Source organism: Ananas comosus, linkage group 3 (assembly GCF_001540865.1).
Source record: "Ananas comosus cultivar F153 linkage group 3, ASM154086v1, whole genome shotgun sequence".
NCBI classification, from domain to species: domain Eukaryota; kingdom Viridiplantae; phylum Streptophyta; class Magnoliopsida; order Poales; family Bromeliaceae; genus Ananas; species Ananas comosus.
The window spans coordinates 4,589,689-4,617,578 of NC_033623.1; the positions used below are offsets into that span (position 1 = coordinate 4,589,689).

Below are 27,890 nucleotides of genomic sequence, written 5' to 3' on the forward strand. Positions count from 1 at the left end.
ATCACAAGAGAGGTTCGAAAATACTATAAGTGACAAAAGTGGGTACGAAGATATAACGAAACAAAATAGATAACAAACGATCATAGATAATTCGAAAATACTAGATGTAAAAACAAAAGGGACTAAAATCAAAACTTGCTACGTCTAACGTTCACTCAGTCTCAGCCCCGCCCGGCAAATCAGTCTCGATACCTGGGTAAGCAACCATGCACCATATTAGTCGGATTAAGCATACAATGCAAATAAGTAAATGAATACAAAAATTAATTCAAGCGAGTGGTCTTTAATTTGCAAAATTTAGAAAACAAGAATTTATCAAACTTAAAATTCAAATCAAATTGGAACTATAACTTTACAAAGCATTTTTCTTTAAGCAAATAACGAAATAAATATTAAGTCTCCGGCAACTAACTATATCATATGATCCGTTGGCGAGATCCAGAGGCACCCGAAGGTGCAAACAAAGCAGAAGCACCCGAAGGTGCAAACAGAACAGAGGCACCCGAAAGTGCATGTACAAAACAGAGGCACTCGAAGGCGCAAACAAAACAGAGGCGCGGATAGGCGCAGGCACCCGAAGGCGCAGGCACCCGAAGGCGCAAACAAAGACGAAGCTTGCTTCTATAACAAAGTACATGTCGACATGGCCAACAATAGCATAGCAGAATACCAAGAGACATTTTAATTCAAAATTATCCAGTCACTAACTTACAGAACAGATAATTAACTTTCAAAATTCTTTGTTAAAGAAAGCTTTCAATCACATTTGAAACTCAGTTTGCAAAATCATTTGATATATGCTTAACCCTTAATTTTTAATTCTACAAAATAAAGATTTTTACACAATCAATTTATTTCCTAAATTATTTTACAAAACTAACAGGTGTCCGGTCGCTTACCTTAACGCAGCTTCAAAGATAAAAGATATCCAGTCAAAACTGTGCAGAAAATCGATCGTCGGAACCTAAAATAGAAACATGCGATTCTCTATAAGCTAACTAAAATAAACATGCAAAGGGGATATAAAGGTATGCAAATAGATCGGGATGGAGCACAAAGGGATTTAGAATATTAAAATTCGACGAAATTCAATTAGCAATCAAGAGGATGATGAGTTTTAAGGATTAAAATATTCAAAGAAGCAAGATAAGATGAATGAGGTTTTAAAATAATAAAAGAAGGATCTAATACTCGAAAAGAGGGTTTTCAGATGTTGAAATATTAATAGGCAAATTACAATTAGATGAGATCAAAATTAGAAACAAAACGAAATTCGCCCTCTCATAGGCGTTTCGTCGAACATTTAACGAGCATTCTAAAAGTATGTAGAATATGCAAAGTCAACAAAACCAAATCATATGCAGAACACAAGGTATAAGGTTAACGATTTGAACAACACTAATTTAGACCATTCGAAATCAGATTTGAATGATCCTAGAAGTAATCATCAAAGAAGAATACCTAACAACAATCACCTAATTATCGATAAATTTAGATGCTTTCAAGAATAGGTGTAGAGATGAAAGTGAAAGGAATGAACCTTCTTAAAGATAGAAACGACGACAATAAAATGTCGTCGACGACGAATCAAAAAAATGCCGACGGATGAGGATTGCGGCGGCGGCCGCGGACGACGGCGACGATGACAGTGATCAACGGCGTCGTGCACGTGTGTGGGAGGGTGGAGCCGTACGGGTGCAATGAGGGAGGAATTAAGGAGGGTTGCGGCTAGGTTTAACGGATGGTGGAGATAATTAGGAATTAGTGATTAGTTGGCACAAAATGCCGCCGAGTTCCTCAAAAACTAATATTTACGAAAAGGTCCGAATTTTAAAAGAATAGGAGTTAAAACAAGAAGTTAAGAGTGTGGGGTGTTACAGCCCATGAGATTTATTTAAGGCGATCTATAAGGATACAGTCGATCTATTCAGGACGATCCATAAAGGAACGATCAATCCAATGGTTAGGATGTATCTGGAGACGTTCTTGATGGATGGACGTAATTTAACATCCTTATGTTAGGTTATATATAAATATATATAACATATTGGAGTCCCAGTCAAATTCTAATCCTAATTTTTTGTGACGGCTATATCTCCGGGGATAAGGAAATGGATTCGAAACATCCGGCTCTTTTGTAGATCACGAACGAGGACGAGCCACAAGCAAGAATCACAGTCTACAATCCGTATTAATTTAGAAATCAAAATCATGAAAGAAGGTACGATTTAATTTTATAAAGTTTAACATGTGATATCAGAGCCAAATCTTTTGCCAAATTTTGTTTTTCTTTTGGATTTCATTTGGTTTCCTTTTCATTGAAAGAAAAAAAAAAATTCGTTGATTGCTTTGCGTTGATGGTGATGTCCGGCCGCAATTGAGATTGACGTCCGACAGAATTGTGCGGCCGTCCCGGCCGCGGTTGCGGGGGTCCACGAGGGGCCGTATGCCCATGCATAATATGGCCCCATTAGGGGCGGTACAACCTGCCGTACGAGGCAGCCCCACTATATTGTACTGAATTCCAATATACTTCACCGAACTTTGGCCAAATTGGGCAAGTACGGAGAAAATAGTGTATGAGACTATTGGAGGAAGTTTAAAAGCAAAAGTTGTGGATTGAGTAAAAATTTCATTAAATGACAAAGGTTAAGTTACAATTGTGTTGGGGCTTGTGGATAAGACCTACCTCATCTACTCTATCTTTTGTCTTCCACCCATACAAGAGAGGAAAAAAAAAAGAAAAAAGAAAAAAAAAACCCTCCTTTCTCTCCAAACCTTTTTCCGTTACGCTCTAACACCTCTCTCTTCCTTTCTCTTGTAACCCCTCTACCAAAGAGGAAAAATTGGAGATTTTGGAAGCCTCAAGTTGGAGAAGAAGCTTGGAAGAGCTCTCTAATGGCGGATCAAGCTTCTTGACTATGGTAGCTAAAGTGAGATTTATGGATTAGAATTAGATTTAGCTAAATCTTTTAAATGAGATATTTGAGATCCCTAGGTGTTTCTAAACTACGTTAATCCAAGGGTTCACCATGATTTTAGGTGTTCTTGAGGATTTGAAAACCTAAGGTATGGAATTGGAATTTTTGTCCCTAAGAGAGTTGGAATCAAATTGATCTTGTAAATCCCCAATTTAAGGATAGTTCGATGAAGGGAACAACTCCGATTTGGATTACGACAAGGTTACAACATCTGATTGGAGGAATTTGAGGAATTTCATTCGTTAGGCTTGAAGCGTGATCGGAGAACCAATTGCTTTGAAATTCTAGCAATTGGTAGTTAACTAAGTTAGGCGGTGCTCTCCGAAATGGTTGGATTTTTCCCTATATATGTCTAACTCTATTCATTGAGTATATATGTATGTATGTGTGATTATGCATCTTAGGGTTCAAGTTATCCTTCTCCATGTGAATTGCATGCTTTCCAAGTTAATGAGCAGACAATTGCAATTAAAAACTTTATACTTATGATGTATGATTATGGTGCCATTTGAATCCTAGAGATACAAGAACTAGTAGGTTGCATGGACTTAGAAAACATGGTGAAACACTAGGTGTCATTGTGGTGTCGATCATGAACCTAGTGATAGAACTATAAATTGGGTGTAACCTGTTGTACATGCAAAGAACTACGACATTGTGTTGAGATTATATATGTAGCATGTGCTAGATATTCAGTCATAGTCACATATACCGTGAGATATTACATGCTTGGCCATGATCGTGTAGCATGTAGAGGTGTATTACCGTAATTACACATGATTTGAGATGAGCATGTTAGGGATTGATAGATCCCCAGATAGTGTCATTCTTTTATCATATATCATGATGTATGAGAGTTGTATGATGTAGGATTTTATGTTATCTTGGGATAAGTAAATTGTATGCTCTTGAATGTGGAATAGAACCTAATATTGCAAGTCATAACATTTCATGTATGAAATTGGACATTGGTCACTGAGAACGCTAGATATACTTGTGAACTAGTGGTAAGATTAGAGTATGGACTTAGACAAAATTTGTCTAGCACTAGATGTATCGATAGTTGTAGAACTTGAACCTAGTGACATGAATTGAGCGGAATTTCAAGTGCCAATGAAGGTTTGAGTCATTGCATGTATAGTGTGACAAGTGTGACAAGTAGCACCTTACCATTGGGATTGAAATAGATCCCCAAAGGTTGCTATTGGGATTGAAATTGATCCCCAGATGTTGTCACAAGGGTCACTGGTGAGTTCTCTTGGTTAAGAGAAGTAGATCATACTCGCATACTCTGTTACAACTTGTGGAGGTCGCAACTCCACAAGCAGTGAGCTTCGGAGTGTCACACGTATGGGTTGAGCGTGTCACGCCCCGAGGCCACCAATTTGGTCGGTTCGGGCACGCCGACAGACGCCGAACGGACAGCACCTTCCCTGTCCGCCCAAAGCTCTAATCAACAAGTATAATACAAGCAATTCAACAAGATGAATGCAATTATACTAGGCTTGCTCGAGGGCAAGCAACAACAAAACCACAAGTGAAGGCATCTAAGCTATTACACTAAACCATTCAACACATGTCATTTGATTACATTTGAATCAAATACAAGTAAACCATTCACATTTACATCACATTGTCCTTTAACCCAGAATACACAAATTACATCTTTTACATTTCTAGTTCAACATACAAAAGTTGAATATGTACATAGGGTATGCCTATGACTCCGTAGGCCGCTATCTACGGCGCTAGTCCCTTGCTTCGATCCTCCGCCGCCCCGCTCGCCCATGGATTTGCAGGGTTAGTGGTGGTGTGAGAACTAAAAGAAGTTCTCAGTGGGTTCGGCCGCCGACCGCGCCGACTCGCCCACTAGGTCTATTCAGGCATATGTATTTCAAGAAAAGTAGATAACAAACCATCTAATGCTACTAATACAATGCCTGCAAGAATACTGTCGTCAGATAAATAATCAAGTACATGATAATTATGCATGCATGATCTTGTTCTCATTTTCTTTGGCCTTTACCCAATCATCCCGGGGTACTCGTGGTTCACCCCAAACTCACAATCCACTCATCCCATCTACTGGGGGAGTGTCACGCCCCGCGACCGCTACCAATTTGGCTTGGCCCGGGCACGTCGAACAGACGCCGGACGGACAGCACCTCCCCTGTCCGCCCAAGGCTAACAACGAGATTGTNTACCGAACTGCAATCTTTATCAGATAGCTTTCGGATTTTATTTCTCACTCTACGGGTGTCAGAAAAATATGAAATCTTAAATCTAGCCTCATAAAAATATTCCTGACTTCTTCTCCAATTTTCATAATTTTCTGAGACTGTGCATTTTCTGCTAATTTTTCTCTCCCGTTTCCAACAGAAAATTCCAGATCTTCTGTTTTCATCCCAATTTCAGCACAAGTCACTTCTGACTTATGTTTTACTTCTCTAAATCCAATAAAAATAGTATCTCACACTATTTTTATTTATTTTCACTTTTATATTTAAAATCCGGTATGTTACATTCCACCGCAGCCTCACCGGAACCATTTAAATGTACACCGTAACTTCATAGTTTTAGAAGTCCGGTACCTTACAGGGAGGCTCTTGGCACTACCACCCGAGGGATCTTCGCCGGGGCACTCTCTCCGTGGTGTCTACACTCCGGAGTACACCGCTTGAGGAGGAGCTACCTCTCCCAAGCCGGAACCAATGTGTGAGTACGATCCAATCCTCAATTTGAGAAAGTATTGCCAAACCTATCTCAATGCACAAAGCATCAATGCCGATGATAGGTTATTACCATATCACATTTCCACTATATCTGAGTCACAATGGTCATGATGCCACTCTAGGTTAAACCTTGTTTAGCTGTTCTTATGCTTGGTGCCAATCTCGTTACTAATGTCAATGTCACCATTGTTTACTATTGTCATAGTCTCTTTTTCATACATTCACATACACCTAGGGTTTTCACATTCTTAGTTCACATGGTTCTATATCAATTCATATGTTCTCTAGCATACAATTGAATATCAACCAATCATATTCATCACGCTACCCTATATGCATGAATGCTAACATCAATATGCTCAATAATAGTAACACAGATATAGAAGGAAATTCGGTGTTTCCGGATAGCACCCCTCACCTTGTAGGAATGCTAGGATGTCGCGATCCTAATTTCGTGATTTTTAGACATCTACGCCGCGAGCTGCGGCAATCTGTTCTAATTTAGCCTTTTTCGTCAATATCTTCGCGTACGCTCGTCAGATTGCCAAACCGAGCGCACCAACGCGTTCGTTGACCTACCAATTAGGGTAAAAAGAAATCAATCCTAAGATTAGACCTCATATAAACCAAACCCTAATATTAGGTCCCTCAACAATGTCATCTTCCCCAATATTGGTCCCTAGCACGGATAACTATGGGGGAAATCCTCTATTCATCTCCTAGAAGCATGCTAGAAGGAAATAAACCAAAACCCTAGCTTGGAACCATGAGAACTCACCTTTGGTTCAAGCTTTTCCTTGTTCTCTTGCACAATAGCAAGCATAACCTTCCACTTTGCCTTCTTCTTCTCCCAAACTCCTCTAAATCCCTCCTTGTCCAAGCTCTAGCGAGAGAGGAAGAGAAAGGAGAGAAGGTTTTAGAGAGAGAGAGGGAGTGTTCTTGTGTGCTGGGTTGGGAGAAATGAACCCTAACCCAAGCCCACACACATATAACCATTCACACTTACAGAATTGCACATAAGCCCCTCTCATTTCACCTATTCACATCAGCCCTCTGGGCATTTTTCGCATGCGGGGATCGGTCTCTCCCCACAGGGACCGGTACCCGTAGGCTGATTTTCTAGGACTTAGCCGATTTTCTAGCTCTCGGGCAGAATATGCGTATGGGGACCGGTCCTCCCCTGAGGGACCGGACCCCGAGAGCCCAAAAACTGGGACTTAGCCAGTTTTTCACCGGTTTTGTCCTCTTGGTCCCTATACCCTATATCATGGTTCCAAAACACTTAGAACCCATTTCAACTCGTTCGACTCCGGGCTCCGCTCGTTCCGACGGAACTCGGCACGATTTATGGGGATGCGATACATTACATTCCCCACCCCTTAAAAATAGTTTCGTCCGCGAAACTTAACACGTACCTTAGCTCATTTGCTCGAACAAATGAGGATAGACCTCTCGCATCTTCTCCTCGAGTTCCCACGTGGATTCACGCCTCGAGTGATTACTCCATTGCACTTTCACATATGGAATAGTTCGATTCCGTAGCTTCCGCTCCTCTCGAGCAAGAATGCTCACCGGAAATTCTTCATATGTGACATCTTCGTGCAACTCTACCGGTTCATACTCCAACACATGTGAGGAGTTGCAAAAATACTTGCGGAGATTCGATTCGTGGAATACGTTGTGCACTCCCGCAAGCTTCGATACGTGGAATGCGGAGATTCGATACGTGGAATGCATTATATCATCATTTTCATGATATCGCCTTAGATGCACCTCCCGCTATTGTTCGAGCTACAGCGAGAGCATATATACTATTTGAAATAGGATGTAATTTATTTCCAAATCCAAGCAGGAATAGAGTGTATTTGAAATGGTTGCCACTTTTAGAGGATTTTGACGTCTGTGGTGAGTTGGCATGGGGTGCAGCCTCGCTAGCTCATTTTTATCGGGCATTAGGAAATGCTTGCATGAGGGGAAAGGTCGAGCGTTGTTGTTTCGAGACATTACTTCAGGTACATTACCTTACTAGCACTATATAAGTCATGGTTTTTGTTTCCATTTCCAACTATCCTTTTGTATAAATATGGGTATGGGACCACCTGCACATTGGCCGCCCTGAGATAGTAGGACCGCAGCATGAGCTTGTCGACATGCCACTAAGGTGTAGGTAAGTATTTTTTTCATTTTAAGTTTTCTATATACTATTTATTCATGACTAATATGATATAAATAAATCAGGTGGAATATCGGGCTGGCTTTTCGGGATAATGTCAGGACAACTGATATTGAGTTTTATCGTGATCAGCTTGATCAGCAGCTAGAGTCTCAGGTAAATGAAAGTAACTCAATCTTATTATAACTGCACATTAGATTTAAAACATTTGGATAAATAATCATATGTATTCATATGTATTTTTCACAACTTACATGGAGGCCTTATACAGACACAGTATTAGAGACGCTCCCACCTTTTTGTCTAGCGGGGTCCTAGGTTTGGCAATCGAGGACCACCTTAGTCTGCTTCCACATTATTGAGCTGCATCTTTCCGATCGTGTGCTTCGACAGTTTGGTCTGTTACAGCATATACCTGAAGCAGTAATTGTCATACCTCGCATCACTTTACGAGATAGAGCATATGAGAATTGGACGGCGTATCATGCTTCATATATTCAGCGTTGGGATGATAGATTGGTGGATATAGTAGAGGTGGATCCTGAGGTAGATCCAGATACTGTACGAGCTACCACTGTTTACATGCAGTGATATTGGAGGATCACCAGGAGGTGGATATCTAGGCCAATACAAAGGCCACCCCTCCCGTATCGGATGGAAGCAGTTTTGGAGACTTTACCTATGCTTCCACACACTGTACATCCACGGCCAGCAGAATATAGTGGACCATCGACGGCGGGCCATATACCAGTGTATAGTCCACCGAGGCCATCTTCACCGATAGAGGAGCCACCTTATCATCCAAACACGATACCAGTACCAGTACCAAAGGATCCACCTCGGCCAGTTGATATTATTTATCGTAGGCGCCGACGATAGTTGCAGTCTCTCCATACAGATCAGCCCTCCTCTTCAGCTCTTCCACGGTCAGATATACTATCGACACCTGCTATGATTGAACACGAAATCAGACGGGTGATTGAGACGCAGGACACTCAGCCGGTTATTGAGGGTGCTGCTATCGAGCATCTCGACCAGTTGGAGGTCTTAGAGCCCTTTAATGAGCATGGTGTTGATCGTGGTCGCGAACGTGGTAGGGGACGTGTAGGTAGACGTGGTCAAGGGACTAGGAGGAGAAGATGACATTATATTTTTATAAATTTTAAATTACACCGAACTTTCTATATTATTAAAAAATTTGCTTTAATTTTTTATATTTTATTGTGATGATATGGTATTGATGCTTTATTAATGTTTTGTTGAATTTGTTGTTGTATTGTTAATATTGAATTTCTTGTATTGTTGTATTGACTTTTTTGTTGCGTTGTGATGTTGTATTCTGTGGTTTATTGCGTTGAAAAATTTCTAAGTGCTGGTATTACTACTGAACACGGTGAACGGTTCACCGTGTCTAAACACGGGGAACGATTCCCCTTGTTTAGACACGGTGAACCATTCACCGTGTTTAGACACGGTGAATCGTTCCCCGTGTCTCATGTATTACCCCCCCAAGCATCTGGCGGAAGCGTGCAAGTCCAAGCCGCAAGTATACACAGTTTGGATGCGGCGAACAATTCACCGTGTTCAACTACCAAGCCCCAGCCCCGCCCGCATGGCGCTGACGTGGCGCTGAAGTGGAAGGGCCAGGGCCATTTTCGAAAATATAATTTTTCTGGGGTTATTTTTAAAAATATTTTTTTCCAGGGGGCCAATTGCAAAAAAAAAATTCGAGAGAGAAAGAGAGATCGAGCGAGAGAGGAAGGGGGGAGCTCGGTCGGGGTATTAATACAAAGAGAACACAGTAAATGGTTCACCGTGTTTAACTTAACTGACTAGCCCCAGCCCAGCCCGCATGACGCTGACGTGGCGCTTGCGTGGCAGGGTCAGGACTATTTTTCCAAATATAAATTTGCTGGGGCTATATTTAAAATTAATTTTTTTCAAAGGGCCAATTGCAAAAAAACCCTTTTAGATGGTTATTGTGTAAAAAAGTCCCTTCAAAATCTTCTAGAATGTCCAATATATAATTGGTCGACTTTTACTTTTAACAATTAGGCATTCTAAAATTTATTAAATAGTTTAACTTTTTTTATCCTTGAAGGAAATTACTCATTAAATAAAACTGGTTGATACTCAACTCTATCCTCATCTGGAATAAAAACAAAACACAAAAACAGATAAATTACTCTTTTGGTCCTCAAACTAGAAGCCAGGTGACACTTTCGTCTTCGCACGTTAATGAGTAACAATTTCTATCTCAAACTATAAGACGTGACATTTTAGTTCTCAAACTTTAATTAGTTGCAATTTCTTACTCGAATTATGAGGCACATGACATTTTAGTTCTCAAATTTTACTGCTACTACTAATATAATTTATTATCCTTAAGGTTTTGCTTTTTTTTATTCTTTTTGTATTGATATTGGATATATATTTAACAATATAGGAAGTTATGAGAATACAAGCTCCTGTTTATTTACAGCACCCATATCCATTCCCACACAACTTGAGAACATAAAATTTACTTGATTTATCATGAATGACCCCATTAATCCAACAATACTTCTACAAATACTATAAAACACCTTTTGTAGAACTATTATGAACCAACACCGATCAACAAATAAAAAGCACAGTTAAGTATCCATCTCAAGAGAACCAAGTATTTCTATAGCAACCTAACAGATTCAGCTAGAGTAAATAAATTCAAAATACAAAATAAAATTACCTTACAACAAATACATTATATGAATCAAAGGGGAAACCAGCCAATTGCCGTTACCATTTCTCTCTTTATCCATGTTTTCCACTCGGAATTGAAAAGTAAAAGTGCAAGGACCTGCCAAAATTCATATTGTGGTGAACCTTAGCTTATTGTCACTATCACGACTCCTTAAGCATGTGTACGCATGATGAGCAAAAAGGGAGTAAATATAATTAATAATTATTACCAGGCCAAAACAAATGCAATATAATACAAGAATATGAGAGGCCTTCAATTTTATAAAACCAACTATTTTCACGCTGTTCAAAAGATTATTAATCTAGTTTGATTGATTCAAACACAATCAGTTGTTAATGGATGCAACAAAACCAAAAGCACGAAGTGATAATTTGAAGGAATCAGAGACCTCTTGATATATAACAGAAAAATATTCATAAGGGATCACCATATGACACTTCCAGTCAACAAAAAAGAATCAAAAAAAGGATATCTAAGAGAGAAATCGCATTGTACACTTGTTTGAAGTCATATCCAAACCTCTACAAGGGAGAAAGAAGTGTTCAACTCTAAATCTTCCCTAGACATGACCTAGATTCATATCAGATATGTCAAAGAAACCTAAAATAATGAGAAGCTAGAATACACTATTCAATAAGCATTGAACATATACAATCAAACAATTAAGGAATTCAACCATCCAGAACACCAGAAGACCTCATCAGATAGATGTTTAGAAACACAAATGAGGGGAAAAAACATACATGGCTGAGGTACTATTTCGCAGCCCTCAGTTATTCCAGAATGGGGCACCACAAAGCATGAATGTAAGGCTTAGAAGATCCATGACACTGCGGACTCTGACGGGAAAAATAAATTCTCACGCAATTAGCTGCAAATAAGGCAATAGGCAAAGGAGATTAGCTAGGGTTCTTTGGGAGGTAATAAGGAAGACAAAATAGGAGAAAAGGCTAGAGAATACCTGGATCAAGATCAAGATCAAGATAAATCAAGATGCGGATCAAGATAAGTTAGTCAGAGATCCATAACTACAAAGGAGAATGAAATTGGTAAATGACTGGAGATACAGATTGACATCAAAATTGAAATTGCAATTGAGACCGATAGATGGGGGCGAGAGAGACCTTGAAGCGGCAATAGGAGGAGATCTTGGAGGCCACCTCCATAGGGAGAGGGAGGGTTTTCTAGTGACTCACTAATTACCTTCCACCGCACCTAAAATTAGTGAACTTGTGATAGCAACTTCTGATTCAAAGATTACACTCCAAATTTCCTTCTCAAATGTTTTGAAAAGTGGACACAGAAGTGATGATAACAAATAAATATTATTCATTAGAAGAAGGAGAGTTATGTTTGCAACAAAACCAAAGAAAGTAGTAAATTTAGTACAAAAAGAATCTAAAAGGAAGAAATGAAGACATCAGAACTAAGTTATTACTTGCTTCACTAAAGGTAAAACTGAACAACAAGATCTATGTGTCACACTAAAGGGCTTGCTTGGTTTGATGGATTTGAGGCTTGGAATGGGCATCGGAATGATCCACTTCCGTTGTTGAGGGTGGTTTAAGGTGCTGGCATTTCGATTCCCATTCTGGAGGGAGTCGAATCCCTCCAAAATAATTCCCACCATGGAGGTGGGAATCAACTTTGATTCTGAAAGGGATTGAGAAAAGAACTAATTTTTCTTCACTAACAATTATTTAAATTCAAATATTAATCTATATTTAATTTTAGAATAAATTATAATTTTAAATTTGAATTTGAATTATGGATTTAAAATTTAATTTTTAATTTCTTAAGTTAATTTATATTCTAATATAAGTTTGAAATTTGAATTTGGCTCTAAATTTTAAATTTTGACTTTGAACTTGAATTTGAATTGCAAATTGAGTTTAAATTGAAATTTGAATTCAAATTTGGACGATGAATTTGACTAAGAAATTTAAATTTTAACTGAACTATAATTTTTTTTGAATTGTAATTTGAACATGATTCTGATTCCTCTTATAAACCAAACAAATAAAGGGTTTTATCATTCCCTTTTTTCATTCCGTCCCATTCCCATTCCTATTCTGATTTTGATTCCTATATTGAACCAAATGTTTCATAAAAGTGAAACTGAAAAACAGTAAGTAGCATGTTTGGGTGAAAATAGTAATAAAACTATCACAATTCAAAGAATTTTGCCTTTTCCTCCTATAGACTTTGATAAATCAACAAAGAGTTAAAACAATTGTCTCTAATGGAAAAGGTTTTCTTTAATGTGATTTCATTAAAACAACTATTGTAGGATTGCCTAACTGTTTGCTCAGATTAAAATATTTCACATTCTATCTAGCAAGCTTGACAAATATAGCATAAACAAACGTCTGATCTAACCTTAAAGGTACAGCCAGCAGCCTTTGAGCCTGGCAGAGACAAACCATCATAGCATAGAAGCTGAAAAAAGAAAGTTAAATCATGTGAGAAAATAAGGGGAAAAAAAAACTCAGGTAAAAATTTTACTATAAATAGGAAATTTAGACTCTAAGAAACCAAATTCAAAAGTTTCTATAATCACCAAGAAATTATTTGTATTTCTTACAGCATTCTCAGTCACTTCAATGCACGTCTGCTCTGTGTATATAAGTTGTTACAGTCATACAACTCTAGGAATCACATTCTGTAGAACTTCATCAGGCATAGTTGGAAATCACCTTTCAGATAGAAAAAAGATGGCAAATTTTCCTACTAGTTCTTTTGATCAACCTCACCGTATCAACCGTACTGAGATTTGCTGAAAACAACTCCATTTTCCAAAGGAAAATTTTCTTGCAATAACAAAGCAGCGCTGTTTACAGCATTCTGTACACCAGCTTTCTCAAGACCACGGACAAGAGCCCGAAACGTTACACTGTTTGGAACAATACCATCTTTCCTCATCATTATTAGCAATTTATAAGCTTCATTCACATCTCCTTCATTACAAAATCCATAAAAGAGAGTGTTGTACAGTATCAAGTCAGGCTTCAACCCAGCATCCAACATCTTACAAAACAGAGCACTTGCATCCTGCATACGGTGGCTCTTGCAGAAACCATTTAGGAGTGCAGTGCAAGAAACAAGATCCGGTTGTATTCCATTTTTACCCATACTGGACCAAATAAAAAATGCTTCCTCTAAGTTTCCCTCTTTAGAGTAACTATCGATCACATTAGTAAATGCAATTTTGTCAGGAGAAAACCCTCTCTGAATGAGTTCATCGAAGATTTCTCTAGATTCTGTTACAAACCCTCTCTTGATCAGACCATGCATAAGAATATTATGCGTTGCAATATCAGGAAACACACCATTCTTCTCCATCATATCCTTCAGCTTGTATGCCTTACGCATATTACCTTTTCTGCTATACCAATCAATTAACATGTTATATACTACAACATCCGGGTGTTTACCCTCTTTTTGCATGGCGTAAAAGACATGTATTGCCCCTTGTAGATCATCTACCCTGCAAAAACCATAAATTAAGACTGTGTATGTTAACTTTGTCGGCTGCACCCCTCTCTTCAGCATCACCCCAAAAATCCTTAGAGCTTGATCTATCTGATGCTCTTTACAATAACCATCAATTACGGTAGTGTAATTAAGAGAATCAGGATGTACACCAATGGCAGGCATCTCATTTAACAGATTATTTGCCTCTACCATATCGCCTCTTTTACATAACGTCAATATAAAGCTATTATACACATAAACATCAGGAACACAGCTCAAAGAGTTTATAAGCCCAACAGCCTCTGTCAATCTCCCAGCCTTACAATAAAAATCAGCTAATGAAGAGATCGATACGGTATCAGGCATGATGCCAATCTGTATCGTTTTATACAAAAGAGAAGTTGCCTCTCTTAGAAGACCCTGCTTACATAATGCACTAATTAGCATAGTATATACAAAAACCTTAGCTTCGCTGTCCAAACATTTTATTCCGGTTATAAGCCTGTAGGCACTTTCCAAGTTATTGGTAGCGCACAGCTCCCGAATAAATAAGCCTATAATTGACTCATATGCACCGAGTTCACTATTTGGCGTATCCTCGAGCAGTTGCCATGCCAAATCCAGCTGCTTAGTTTCCAAAAGAACCCTTATAAGAGAACCGTAGACCCTACTACTGGGAAAGAAGTTAAGCTTCCTCATACGACTAATCAAGTTCATAGCCACGCTAATCGAACCCTCAAATATACAACAACTAACAAGCATGCTATATACAATTTGCAAAACTTTTCTATTCCTGCTGGTTTCTCTTAGCACGTCAAAAACCAAATAAGGCCACTCTTCTCCGTTATCACCCTTTCTAGCGATATCACGAAGAAAACTCATGGCTATATGATTCATATTACCCAAAACCGAGATATGCACCAGAGTACAAACGGAACGGAGTCCGTGATCCACTCCGTTGTGCCTCCGCGCCCACCGGAAGAAGAAGAAGGCGAGCGCCGCATCCGAGGTCGCATCGAACACCGAATTGAGGATGCGGATCACGCTGTGTTCGTCCAATTCGATGATCAGCGAGTTGGGGAAGCCCAAGTCCCAGCCCTTGTTCGCGAGGATGGAGGCGATCTTTCGCATTAAATCGCCCTCGGAGAGCCATTGTCGGGAGAAGGAGTAGGGTTTGGCGGGGGATGGGCGGGGGCGGTAGGAAATTCGGCGCGGGGAGGAGAAGTCGGGGCCGGGGTCGTCGGAGGGGGAGGAGTCGGGATCGGAGAAGGAGGGGCAGGGACAGGGACAGAAGAGGGAGCGGAAGGGGAAGGGCTTGAGGTGGGAGGGGGAAGTGTCGTGGTGGGGATAGAGGGGAGGGAGGGTAAAGGTCGAGGGGAGTCTCAGCGGCAGGCGGCTCCTCCAGCGAGCGCGGCTCATGTGTGCGAGGGAAAGTTGGAGGCTGCTGCTGGGGTTTTAAAACCACACGGACGCTGTCGGGTTTCCTCGCATCTCAGCTGCGCGTTTCCGGTTTCAAAAAATAAATTAATAAATAAATTTTACTTGTAAATTTTGTTAACTTATGATGTAACGATCCGATTCCAATTAATTTTTAGTTTAAAATTTTTAAATTTAATATATTTAAATTTGTTTGATTTTTTTAGAGTCTAAATTTTAAATTTAAGTCAGACTTTTAGTTGAGTAATAAGTGATTGTCCCTTTCCGGTGAAATTGAAGGTATGAAGTGAATTTCAAGCTAAATTTATGGCTTCACTTATTTGGTTCATTCTGAAGTGAAGACTTTCAAGTGAAGTGCATTTACAAAAGCTACTCACTTCTTCAGGTTTTTTCACTTTGTCTCGCCCGGTGCTTCTTCTTTTTCTCCAACAGTCACTCATACTAAATCTAAATTAGTATAAAGAGCACTCAAAATCTTATTTTCTTCAAAATTTGGGATCTCTTTTCTATAGGAAAAAGAAGACATTGACAAGATTCCCAAGACCTTAATTAAGTGTTTCTTCTTAATTTTCAACAAAATGATTCCTGACTCTTTTTTCATTCCTATTTTTCAAATTCTAAACTGTAAACTATGTATATTTAGATTTTAATTTTCTTTAACTTTTTAATCTTTAATTGGGTAAAAACTTACATTCCTTTTGTGTTGATTCTTAATCATCTTCCAACTATAGTATTATGGGAGCCTAATTGAGATTGTAATTCTATTTCAATCAATTTTTTCCTTTTAAATAATTATAGATCTATATTTATGTTTTGGAGAATATGATTTTAAAAAAGAGAAATACATACATACATACATACATACATATATATATATATATATATATATATATATATATTCCAGCTACTATACTCTTATGAGTACGATCGCCTTCGTACTCATAAGTCGTTTTCGATGATAGAGCTTCCGAATCGACTATGCATATCGTTAAACGTTATTTACAGCATTTAAAACTTCTAGAAATCAAATTTTATAATTTTTCGATATCATTTATCTTACGATCAAAAGGTCACAAAATTGATAATTTTTAACAGCCGGTATGGGATACTTGCTAGTTTAACGGTGTAAAAGAATCGGAATTTGTTGAATTTTTGATAGAAAATTATATTCACTACCTAGATAAAGATCAATAACTTCGATCTTAAATTGAAGGATCCGATCATCCATTTTTAGAACGTTGTTCAATTTTGACCGTTCAGTTTATGCTCGCTTGATAGACTTTATTATGATTTCGAAAATTTACGAAATTTATTTTCTAGAAGTTTCAAATACTCTAGATCATATTTAACGGAGTGGATCGTCGATTCGGAAGCTCCATAATCGAAAACAACTTATGAGTACGAATGCTCCAATACTCATAAGAGTATAGTAGCTCTACTCTCTCTCTCTCTCTCTCTCTCTCTCTCTCTCTCTCTCTCTATATATATATATATATATAGTCCAGCTGGGATTCTATCGATAGCACCAAGGGCTTGGTGCTATCGAGTTTTCTACCGTTAGATTTAACCATTTGATTATTTTTATCCATTAGATTATACTATTCAACCAACCACCCATTCAACCCTAGGTGGCCCACATCATCCTAATCGCACATTTCTCAATCCAATGGCTAAAAAACTAATAGTACCAACAACTTGGTGCTATTGATAGTATTCCAGCCTAGTTCTATATATATATATAGAGAGAGAGAGTTGAGCTATGATACTTTTACAAGTATCACCATCATGGTGCTATTAGGTTTTAAGCCATTGGATCTACTTTTTGATTATTAATAGTTCTTGGATTAAACACTATTCCACCTACCACCACTTACCACCATCATCTCAACCTCACATCTCTCCATCCAAGGGCTAAAAACACACAAGTATCACCCCCATGATACTTTTACAAGTATTCTAGCCCTACTCTATATATATATATATATATATATATATATAGTTGAGCGCTAGATACTGTGGATAGCAAACGGGCTCCGTTGCCCACCATTTGTTTTCGATAAAGATGTCTCAATCGATGTATCGGCATTATTGAAACATGATCTATGACACTTTGAGTGTTTAGAAATCAAATTTTCAATCTTTTCTCGACTGATATTTGTCCTAAATGATCAAAGGCGGTTTAAATTTGTAATTTTAGATGGCTCGATATGAAGGCTTTATTTCGTTTACGGCGTTAAATATCAAATCATTGAATTTTTGTTAAGGAAAATTCTTTAAATATTTTTAATAACAAGATCTATTAATCTTGATCTTGTTATGACTTCCTATCTCATTATGTAACGATATGTCATTTCAGCCCATGCATTTTTGTGTCATTCGATGAATAAGAGATAATATCGGAAAAAATGTTATGCAAATTTGATTTCTAAACACTTCAGTGATACTAGATATATTGTACCGATCGTTGATTTGGAAGACTCTATTATCGAAAACAGATGCGGTCGTACGGAGCCGTTTGCTATCGATAGTATTACTAGGCTCCAACTCTCTCCTCTCTTCTCTCTCTCTCTTCTCTCGTCTCTCTCTCTATATATAGTACTATATATAATATAGTATAATAGTACATATATGTACACTATATATTGTACATATATGTAATATATATGTACATAATATGTACAAGTACGTATACTGTGTGTACTGTATGTAATATATAGTGTACATAATATGTAATATATGTACATCACATATATATGTACTATATGTACATAGAGTGAGTGCTACTATGCTATCGGAAGCACGGAGCCTTCCGTGCTTATCCAGCTCGTTTTCGATGTTACGATTTCGAATCGTCGATCGGCTCCGTAAACTTGATCTAAGAGTATTTGAAGTACTTAGAAATTAATTTTATGATTTGTCGATATCTGTTGCTACGTGAACGAAGGGGCTCAAAATCAAGGCTGACAATAAAAATCTTACAAATGTATTATATGACACTTAAATTTTAAATCAAAGTATTAATCTTGTTTTTATATATATAAAGAATTTTCTATCAAATTTCCGGTGATTTGGATATTTCTCACCTTGTTAACTTGCAAACGGCGTCACTACGGCCATTGAATTTGTTGATTTTGAGAGCCTCATTCGCCTGCGCATCACCTATGCAAATGATATCGAAAAATAATAAATTTTATTTCTAGGGTACTCCGAATAACTCTAGATCAAGTTTAAACGGAGGCGAATCGAGATTGCGAAAGTCGCCCCAACTCAAACGAGCTGGAAGCACGGAAGGCTTCCGTGTCTTCCGATAGAACATAGTGCCTCACTCATGTAAAAATATATGCTACACACATATGGTATGTCAGCATACATTGTACATATGTATGTACAATACATACTATATATATATAAATTATATATTATATATATATATAATATATATATATATATATATATATATATATGTATATATAGTAGATAGATCTGCTGCTAACTTTGATCAAATTACACTAAACCGTGCTTAAACTTCAAAACGTAAAAGAAACAATTTAAACTCCATACTAAAGGTAGAAAGCTCAAAGCGCGTTCCTCGTTTAGCCCATGTCCTTTTTTTTCATATGAGTTCGCTTATGGTGTATTAATTCTCTGTTCTTTGCTTCTCTCTCCTCTCTCTCCTCTACATGGGCTCCTATTGCAGAGGTAGATGCATTTGCTCTTTACCACCCTCTTCTCTACGTAATTAAACACTTATCTCTCTAATTCTACTCTTCCCTGCTCTTATAATTTTTTCTAACCGACACACACACACAACACACACAAAGGAATTCAGAGAGAAAAAAAAAGACACAAAAGAAAGGGAAGAGCAGGAAACAAATGGTGGTAAAGAAAAAGGGATTTGTTTTCCCTATTTTTTTTCCTTTTTCGTAATTATATTTGCGGCTTTTTGGCACTTGCAGCGCTACTTAAATTTAAAATTTGTTTGGATGAGATTCTTTCACTAAGTTTAGTTTTAATTTGGGTGAAAAAAAAGAGATCACCAAAAAATGACGTTTTGTCGTTAAGCCACATCGCCGGTTTTTTTAAATCTGAAGTTTTAGATATTATAAATATATTTTGTTCTCTCCCACTCCGTCTCTCTTCTTCTTCTCTTTCACATGAGTTTTTTCTACCTTCCATATGGGCTCTATGTACTTGCACCTCTCTCTCGCAAAGAGGGTGTATTTGCCTTTTTGACATCTCTCTCTATTCATCAAAACTTTCATGTATCCCTATCTCTTCCCTCTCTCTTTCTACAATTTTTTTTACCTCATCTCGCGCACACACACAAAGGAGCTAGACTAGAGGAAAAAAAAATAGAGGGAGAGAGAGAGAGAATTAGTAAAAGTGTGGTCACGAAAGGAAGGGGATTGGTTTGCTCCTAATTTTTTCCTCCACTTTTTTAAAATTATTTTAAGATGTTGTCACGCATCGGGGTCCATTTTAAAAGCCAACTCGAAATCAGACCCATCTTTATAGATAAGTGTAAGCAAAAAACTGCCCCTTTTTTTAAACCTTGATCCACAAAGGTGCAACAGACCCACCACAAATACAAAAAATTTTCAAAACTGTTAGGGCCAATAATAATGTGACATGTGGCATATCGGTGCAAGGTTTAGCCCGGATCTTTAGAAACCAGAATTAAAGAGATTTTGTGGTGCACCGGGATTAATGAAAAATAATAATATAACCACAAGGCATAACTGCAAGCAATTGTGAGCGGTTTTGATCGGCTTGAAATGGCTCGCAAAAATAGGGAAGTGGCCGATCATGGAGCAATAACTGACCAACAAGGGTGGATTATAAATAGAAAAATAACACCCAAAAAAGAGGTCTTTTTCCCGAAAACAGAAGACCACTTTTATTTCCTTTGCATTTTCTAATGTTGTTCGTAGGAGTAGTTTACTTGTAATCTTGTCCTTTTCCGCATCTACTGTTTTTCATAGAAGTAGTTCTAAGTAAGATTCCCTGAGTCTGTATGCCCCGAGAGCATACTCGTGTTTGTACAAGTTCTCAGTTTTAATTCTAATACATAAAGGCATTCAGCTCTTTCAGCCGACCAGTTACTGTGCATTTTATCTATTCAGCTCGTTCAACAGAACCGGTTCTACATTAGGATTTTTCGAACTCGGCTGATCCGATCTCTTATCAGCCGAATCGCTTGATCCGTCGAAGGGCGCAAACTTCGAGGGTCACCCCGTGAGGCCAGATTTAATTCCTACACGATCACCAATGAAGGCTTTTGACCAGGTCAACGGCTGAGAACTTCGGTTCGTAGCAATTTTTGGCGCGCCCGGTGGGACTCAATTAGGTAAATTTATTTTCTCTCAGGAACTATGACTGACGATAATGCCATGAATTTGCGTAATAGGGTCGTTTCTCGAAATTCTAGGAACGACCATGCTAGCAATTCCGATAATGTAGGTGAGCGTCAAGCAGTCTTACCAGTCAAAAGCGAAATTAGTGGTCAATCTGACCAGCAAAAGCCAAGCCTAGCTCAAGCGCTTGGACAAATGACGCTGGTCCTACAAGTATTGGACCAGATTAGCCATAGGAGTACTGCTCGATTAGACGCTGTTTTGGCTGCAATCACGGCCTCTAATGAGAATATTATCCGAATAAGGCAATTATTGATACGAAACGAGCAACCCGTAGTAGGTTTACAAGAACCTGTAGTCACATCGGTATTACAAAAATCCTGTAACATTGGTGAGTGGTCAGCCTCAACACCAGGGGGCACCTTTTCAAGCGGCTTATAGACCGGCTGGTGTAAACGCCGGTCAGCAACCGGAGATACCCTGGGGGTTACCTGCGCCGCCGCCATTGGCAACATATCAGCCCCAAAATGTAGAGGCTAGAGCTGGGGGGCAAGCCCCGAATAAGCAAGGGGTTAACCCGGCCGCACAGAATTTCGGCTTACCACCAGGACCGAATCCAGTTCAAGCGCAGGAACCTGTTCCCTTACAAGGGAACAACAATGAAATTTATGCTCAAATCAAAGAAGCCATCTGAAATACTTTCGGAGTTGGAGCAAGGCCGGCAATGCGGCCTGTATTTAGATCATCTTACCCTACAAATATAGATATAGAGCATCCCTATCCGGCAAATTGAAAAATGCCGAAATTTGATAAATTTTCTGATGACGAGACCGAGAAAACGGTCAAACACGTCGCGCGGTTTACGGCTTAATGCCGAGAAGCCGCTGCAGATCCTTTTTTGAAGCTCAGGTTATTTAATACTTCGTTAACCAAACTGCATTCACTTGGTATACAAGTCTACCGACCAATTCTGTTCGAGATTGGGACAAATTGGAAAGAAAATTTCATAAACAGTTTTACAGATCAGAGCCGGAACTTTCGGTTGTTGATCTAGCTCAGTTCAGGCAAAGAACAGGAGAATCGGTTGAAGAATATTTGAACCGATTCAAGACGGCAAGGAGTCGTTGTTTTGTAAGAATGCCAGAATCTGAATTTGCCAAAATGGCATTTAATGGTTTACATTTCAAAATTAAAGACCATTTTTGAGACAAGTATTTTTCGAATCTTTTCTGTTTGGGAGTTTGGGTTGCTCAATATGAGGAATTCAAAAAAGGGAACAACAAAGATCGGCCTAGATGGAGCCGAAATAAATATTAGAGTAAAGGAAAAGAGAAAAATGTTTCTTTCCTTGAGGAATCTTTGGCTCAAGATGAGCCATACATGTTTGAAGAAACAGAGGATTCGGCTGATGAGGTTGAAATATATGTTGCTGAGATGGTAAAAAGTCATCAGCCATATAAGTGTGCTGTGCTAAAACCTGCTAAATCTAGTGAGGCAAAAGCACGAGTGGCGGCATATACCTATTCCTTCGATGTGTCAAAGATCGATCTAATTTTTGATCATTTGTTAAAAGACGGACGGATTCAGCTTCAGGAGGGTCAAACTATACTTTCTGGAGAAGAATTGAAAAGAAAAAGATATTGTAAATGTCACCATTCATGGAGCCATAGAACAAATGAATGTACTGCTTTTAAAAGGCAGATACAGAAGGAAATAAATGAAGGTCAGCTCATATTTGCCGACGAAGAAAACAAAAGTATGGAAGTTGATAAAAATCCGTTTCCTTCGTAGGTCAATATAGTGGACATTAAAGGGAATGCACCTGCGGATAGGAAGGCCGGCGAGGGCATTGCCTATACTAAGAGTACACTACGGCTGTGCATAAGATACAAGGCCAAAATGACCAAGAAAGATTGGGAGGCGATCATTCAAGAAAAGAAGTCGCATAATGAATGGAGAGAGTTCATGGTTTTTCCCGAAGAATGGAAGGAAATTTTCGAAGCAGAGAACAAGTCAGAGAAGGGCTCAGATAAAGCCTCCAATGAATCTCCAATTAATGCAAGCAAGAAGTTGATTCGGTGAAAGATAAAAGAGACCTGTTAATACAAAAGGTCTTAAACGACTACTACAACAGTCGAAGAGAAGAGCGCACTGGCCGATGGAGCTATCCTAAAAAACCATTCGGCTCTAAACAAAGGTTTCCAGGATAGCGACCAAATTGGTAACAACAGGCCAGGCCGAGACCTGAACCTGAATTAATGACCGAGTGTCATGCCCCGGGACCGATCCCTTTGGCCGGTCCGGGCACGTCAAACAGACGCCGAACGGACAGAGCCTCCCCTGCCCGCCCAAGGCTCAACACATGTACAATTCAAGTAGAAAGAATGCACAAGCGGAAACATACATAATGGTTTACTCGAGGATAAGCAATAGCCAGAGTGAAAGAATATTAGACTAAACAACTTACAAGTAGAATGATTAACTTTTAACCATTTACAAGCATTCAACTATCACATTTGCCTTTACATTGCTTTTCATCATTTCTTTTTACAGCACATTTCCTCAAAATAAAAGATTACATTCTTTTCTTTAACATCTCTAATCATCAAATACAAAAGATGATATATAAGGGAATGCATTTAATAGCAAAATATGAAAACCCGACTCGGGTGGTCACTGTCTACGGCGCGATACCTTTACCACGGTCGCTCACCGGCTCACTTAGTCCCGGCTCTGTGAAAATAGTAGGGTGAGAACTACAACGAAGTTTTCAGTGGGTTCGGCCCCAATCTCACCGACTTTCCCACTAAGTCTAACTCAGGCATAATAGAAAGAATAAACAATTAGATAGTAACCGAACTATAACGAATGCAGCTAATATGCCTGAACAATAATACTCAATAATCATGCTCAATGAATTACTCATGACGAGTGCAAGTTCTTGGTTCACATTGTTCAATCTCATGGCTAACCCGTGGGTTTCGCCCTCGTTAACTCACCAACTCAAAATCCCAATTCGTCGATGAGACTCCTATGACCCGACGGGGACAGTCCTCTGGGGAACAGCACTAACCCAGTGATGACAACTCCGGAGCGCATTGCTCGAGGGGGAGCTATCACCCCCAAGCTAGGACTTATAGTGAGTATGATCCAATCTTTAGCTCTAAGGATGTCCAGTTCAATCCGTTTCCTTAACTATAAGGGATTTATGCACAAATGGCCATTAACTCTAAGGTTGTATGTCATTGTGTCTCAATCTCAAGTTCTTTGAATTCTTTATTTCTCAATCATGTCATTACACTAACTCTAGTGTTCTTTATGCCACACTTATTCTCTTTGATGCCACACACTAACTCTAGTGTTCAAATACTTTAGCATTCATATCCTCATTAATGCCACACACACTAACTCTAGTGTCATCCTTGCATTTACTAATGCCACTCGTTCTTCATGTCATAGTGTCACATTTATCCTCTTACCTCAACTAGGTTTTTATGTTACATCTCATGCATATATAGGGTTCTTAGGTTCTCAACCATCTCATAATGCAATTGTACTCACAACATGCAACATTCACATAAACATCATCTCATTCACCCTAAAATGCATACAACAATACATATATGTATGCTCAATGAGTAACACATTAGATATAGAAAGAATTTCAAGGAGTTTGGAAAGCACCACCCACCTCGTAGGCTTGCTATGGTGCTACGGTTAATTTCTCGGAATTTTTGGACTCCTATTCCGCGTGCTGCGGCAATCTGTACGAAAATCGATCTTTTTGTCAATATCTTCGCATAGGCTTTTCGTAACGTCAAACCGAGCGCACCAACGCGTCGGAAATACCCCTAATTAGGTTTCTAGAGGGTCAATTTGACTTTGGAACCCTCGCACGCAAAAGCCCCAATTTGGTGCCCTAGCATCAACATACATACAAAAGTCTTGTTTTGATCTCTTAGGGAAGCAAAAGAAAGCTCCATAACATCTAGAAGTTCCATTAAAACCATCCTTAGGTCATTCAAAACCCTACTTAGGGTTCTACCATGAAAGGGGAAAGAAGCTTACCTTAAAGCTTTCCTTTCCTCAAGCTAATGGTGAAGGAGAGGGAGTTGCTTCACTCCTTACCTTCTTCTCCACCTTCTTTTTCTTCTCCTTCTTCTTTTTTTTCTCCTTCTTCTTCTCCTTCTTCTAGAGAGAGAGATAGATATGAGAGGGTGTGGGAGAGAAATGAGAGAAAAGAGCTCTCATACCCCCATACATAACCTCACTTGATGCATAAATGCGTTTAGGCCCTTCAACTTTCACCTCAATGCATTGTCCAGACTGGGCCTTTTTCGGGCACGGGGACCGGTCTCTCTAGCAGGGGACCGGTCCCCGAGAGCACTCTTGTAGTTTACACAGCCGGGGTCCGGTCTCACCCTGAGGGACCGGTCTCTCCCCGCAGGGACCGGTCCCCCAGAGCAAAACTCTCAGGACTTAGCCGATTTTTTCCCTCTTCTCACTTGCTGCGCGTACGGGAACCGGTCTCTCTAGCAGGGACCAGTCCCCGAGAGGAGAAAACCTGCAGTTTGCAGATTTTCACTCACAATACTCTCGAAGATCCCCTATAATGCACTTTTGCTCTTTTTGACGCCTCCGGCCTTTCCGAAGTGTCCCGATGTTTGGTCATTTTGACTAAAGTTCGATATTCGTGTACCGAGGTTTCGGTATATTACACCGAGGGACATCGAATTCCTCGGTTGAAGGCTAGTTAATGAACTCAGCATACAATCTTGGCCGAGACCTTGGGAAAGAAGAGAAATCCTAAGAAATCATCTCAGGACAGTAAAAGTATCAGCAAATGTACCGATTGGTCAATGACACGAAGCAAAAGTATCAGCCAAATGGCAGGGGGCAATATTAACAAAGACTCAGAAGCGTCGATAGCAAAGATTACAAGCTGAAGCGAGACAACACTATGAAGAAGCGAAAGGGATAAGATTGAATGTATGGAGGCGACCTAATGAACCACAACATTCCTTTCGGCCAATGAGGAATGACCATGAGGCAGGTGGTTCGGCATCTGTCCCCTGGATAAAATAAAAAATAGAGCGGCTAATCTCGGCCGAACCTAAGAAGAAGGTAACTCGAAAAGAGTTGGAGGAGAAAATAGCCTTTTTGGAGACCATAATTAAGCGTGATAGATGGCCTCCTAAGGAAAGAGAGGCGGGCATGGAAAGTAATTTCTCAGCCGAGACGGCAAGGGAATCAGAAGAAAAGAAGCAAAAGATACAAGAAAAATCGGCTAATGAAAGTCCAGCCGATGTAAACATGGTGTATACTCTGCCTCAATCATTTAGGATGGAGTCAGTCAAATATGAGAAAGCAATATATGAGGAGGAAAATGAGCTCACGGTGGCTCAACTTCAGTTAGAGGATGTCAAGCCGGTTGATTCGATGGTTTTTGAAAAGCCATCGATTATGCAGACAAGGTTTGTGAGGCCCTTGTTCATAAGGGCTTTGATAGAAGGTCGGCCAGTAGGCCGAGTGATAGTGGATGGCGGAGCAATGGTTAATGTTATGCCCACGTCTTTCTGTAAAAAGTTGGGAAAAATTGAACATGAGCTAAAGCCTACCGACATAATCATGACCGACTTTACTGACAGTGGTCAACAAGCCAAAGGAGTGCTTACAACCGAACTCACAGTAGGATCTAAAACTTTACGAACAACCTTTTTTGTGGTGGATGCAGATAGCCACTATAATTTATTACTTGGGCGTGACTGGATTCACACAAATGAATATGTACCTTCGACGCTCCATGAAAACTTGTTTCAGTGGATAGGAGACAAAGTGGAAGAGATTCGGGCCATGGGACGGCCTCAGATGGTGGATATCAACTCCGAGGGAATCGACCATATCAATTAGGCCGATACAGATCCAGATAAAATCTCCTTCGTACGGGTGACCGAGGAAAGAATTCAATTAATACTTTTGAAAGATGAAAGAGCGATGGTGGCAGCCGAAGAGCCACCAAGCTGGTTAAAATGGAACACTAAGAGCCAAGAACTGAAGCTTTAGAGGAGCTTCGGCAGAATGAGCCGACCTTAATCGGCAGAATGGGCCAACCAATAAGGTCGGCTATTTGAGCAAATAGGCTGATCAGGCCGATGAAGTAGCACACATCAAAACGACCAAGTTGACCGAAAATAACCTGTTCACAAATCGGCCATGAGGGCCAATAAGAAAATATCCAATGAATCAATAAAGGTGAAAGCCGAACTGAGTACAAACAATATGACTCAAAGAGCAATTGAGTCTAATGATGACAACGGCTCAAAAACTTAAAAGATTATAAAAAAACCTATGGATGAGTCACCTAGTAAGGCCGATGATAAGAAACTGGAGACCCAAGATCCATTGGTAGAGGTAAACTTAGGGTATGACGAAGATGGGTGGCCGACTTACATTAGTGCTAAACTTCCGGCTCAACAGCGGGAGAAGATAAAAGAGTTGCTGACAGAATACAAGAACTGCTACGCCTGGAATTATGAAGAAATACCGGGTTTGAGTCGAGAAATTATAGAGCATAGTGTCAGGGACTTAGAATAATTCTGTGGCAGCCCGGTCCTTGGCCCAACTCTGCTAGCGAAAATGGGTTGAATCGGGTTGTCAAGGAGACCCAAACCCAACCCGCTATGGGAATGTCACGCCCCGGGGTCTCTTTTTGATATACATTCNGGCCCAACTCTGCTAGCGAAAATGGGTTGAATCGGGTTGTCAAGGAGACCCAAACCCAACCCGCTATGGGAATGTCACGCCCCGGGGTCTCTTTTTGGTATGCCAAATCTGCCGCAAATATAGGGAGTCCACTGTTCACACGGACAGAGTCTCCTCTGTATTTGCACGGCATCGTACAAGTACAAGATACATAACACAGGATACAACCACCACATATGAACATCCACATATTCATACACCATTCACATTCACATTCACATTCACATTCAGAAT

At 39.5% G+C, this 27,890-nt stretch overlaps 2 protein-coding genes across 12 annotated transcripts; one reads left to right on the forward strand and one right to left on the reverse strand.

The window, feature by feature from the left end:
- On the reverse strand, positions 1 to 15,583 carry LOC109708237 (pentatricopeptide repeat-containing protein At2g19280). 11 transcript variants are annotated; one of them, XM_020229889.1, is made up of 6 exons: positions 13,214 to 15,583; positions 13,009 to 13,068; positions 11,754 to 11,844; positions 11,591 to 11,657; positions 11,373 to 11,468; positions 10,393 to 10,725 (listed from the first exon to the last, which is right to left on the reverse strand). In XM_020229889.1, the coding sequence occupies exon 1, from the start codon at positions 15,520 to 15,522 to the stop codon at positions 13,387 to 13,389; it is 2,136 nt and encodes a 711-aa protein (XP_020085478.1). In that variant the 5' UTR covers positions 15,523 to 15,583; the 3' UTR covers positions 10,393 to 10,725; positions 11,373 to 11,468; positions 11,591 to 11,657; positions 11,754 to 11,844; positions 13,009 to 13,068; positions 13,214 to 13,386. The 11 variants fall into 11 exon arrangements, with proteins under 11 accessions (XP_020085486.1, XP_020085485.1, XP_020085487.1 ...); XM_020229887.1 differs by having other exon boundaries at positions 11,754 to 11,902; XM_020229890.1 differs by having other exon boundaries at positions 11,373 to 11,500; positions 11,754 to 11,902.
- LOC109708238 lies at positions 6,235 to 8,550 on the forward strand. The gene is made up of 4 exons (XM_020229899.1): positions 6,235 to 7,725; positions 7,838 to 7,880; positions 7,952 to 8,042; positions 8,158 to 8,550. The coding sequence occupies exons 1-4, from the start codon at positions 7,629 to 7,631 to the stop codon at positions 8,167 to 8,169; spliced, it is 243 nt and encodes an 80-aa protein (XP_020085488.1). The 5' UTR covers positions 6,235 to 7,628; the 3' UTR covers positions 8,170 to 8,550.

Coding starts and splice junctions, on each gene's coding strand:
- LOC109708238 (XM_020229899.1), top strand. CDS start 7,629: ATGGGGTGCAGCCTCGCTAGCTCATTTTTATCGGGCATTAGGAAATGC. Junction 7,726..7,837: donor GTTTCGAGACATTACTTCAG/GTACATTACCTT, acceptor GCCCTGAGATAG/TAGGACCGCAGCATGAGCTT. Junction 7,881..7,951: donor GACATGCCACTAAGGTGTAG/GTAAGTATTTTT, acceptor TAAATAAATCAG/GTGGAATATCGGGCTGGCTT.
- LOC109708237 (XM_020229897.1), bottom strand. CDS start 15,522: ATGAGCCGCGCTCGCTGGAGGAGCCGCCTGCCGCTGAGACTCCCCTCG.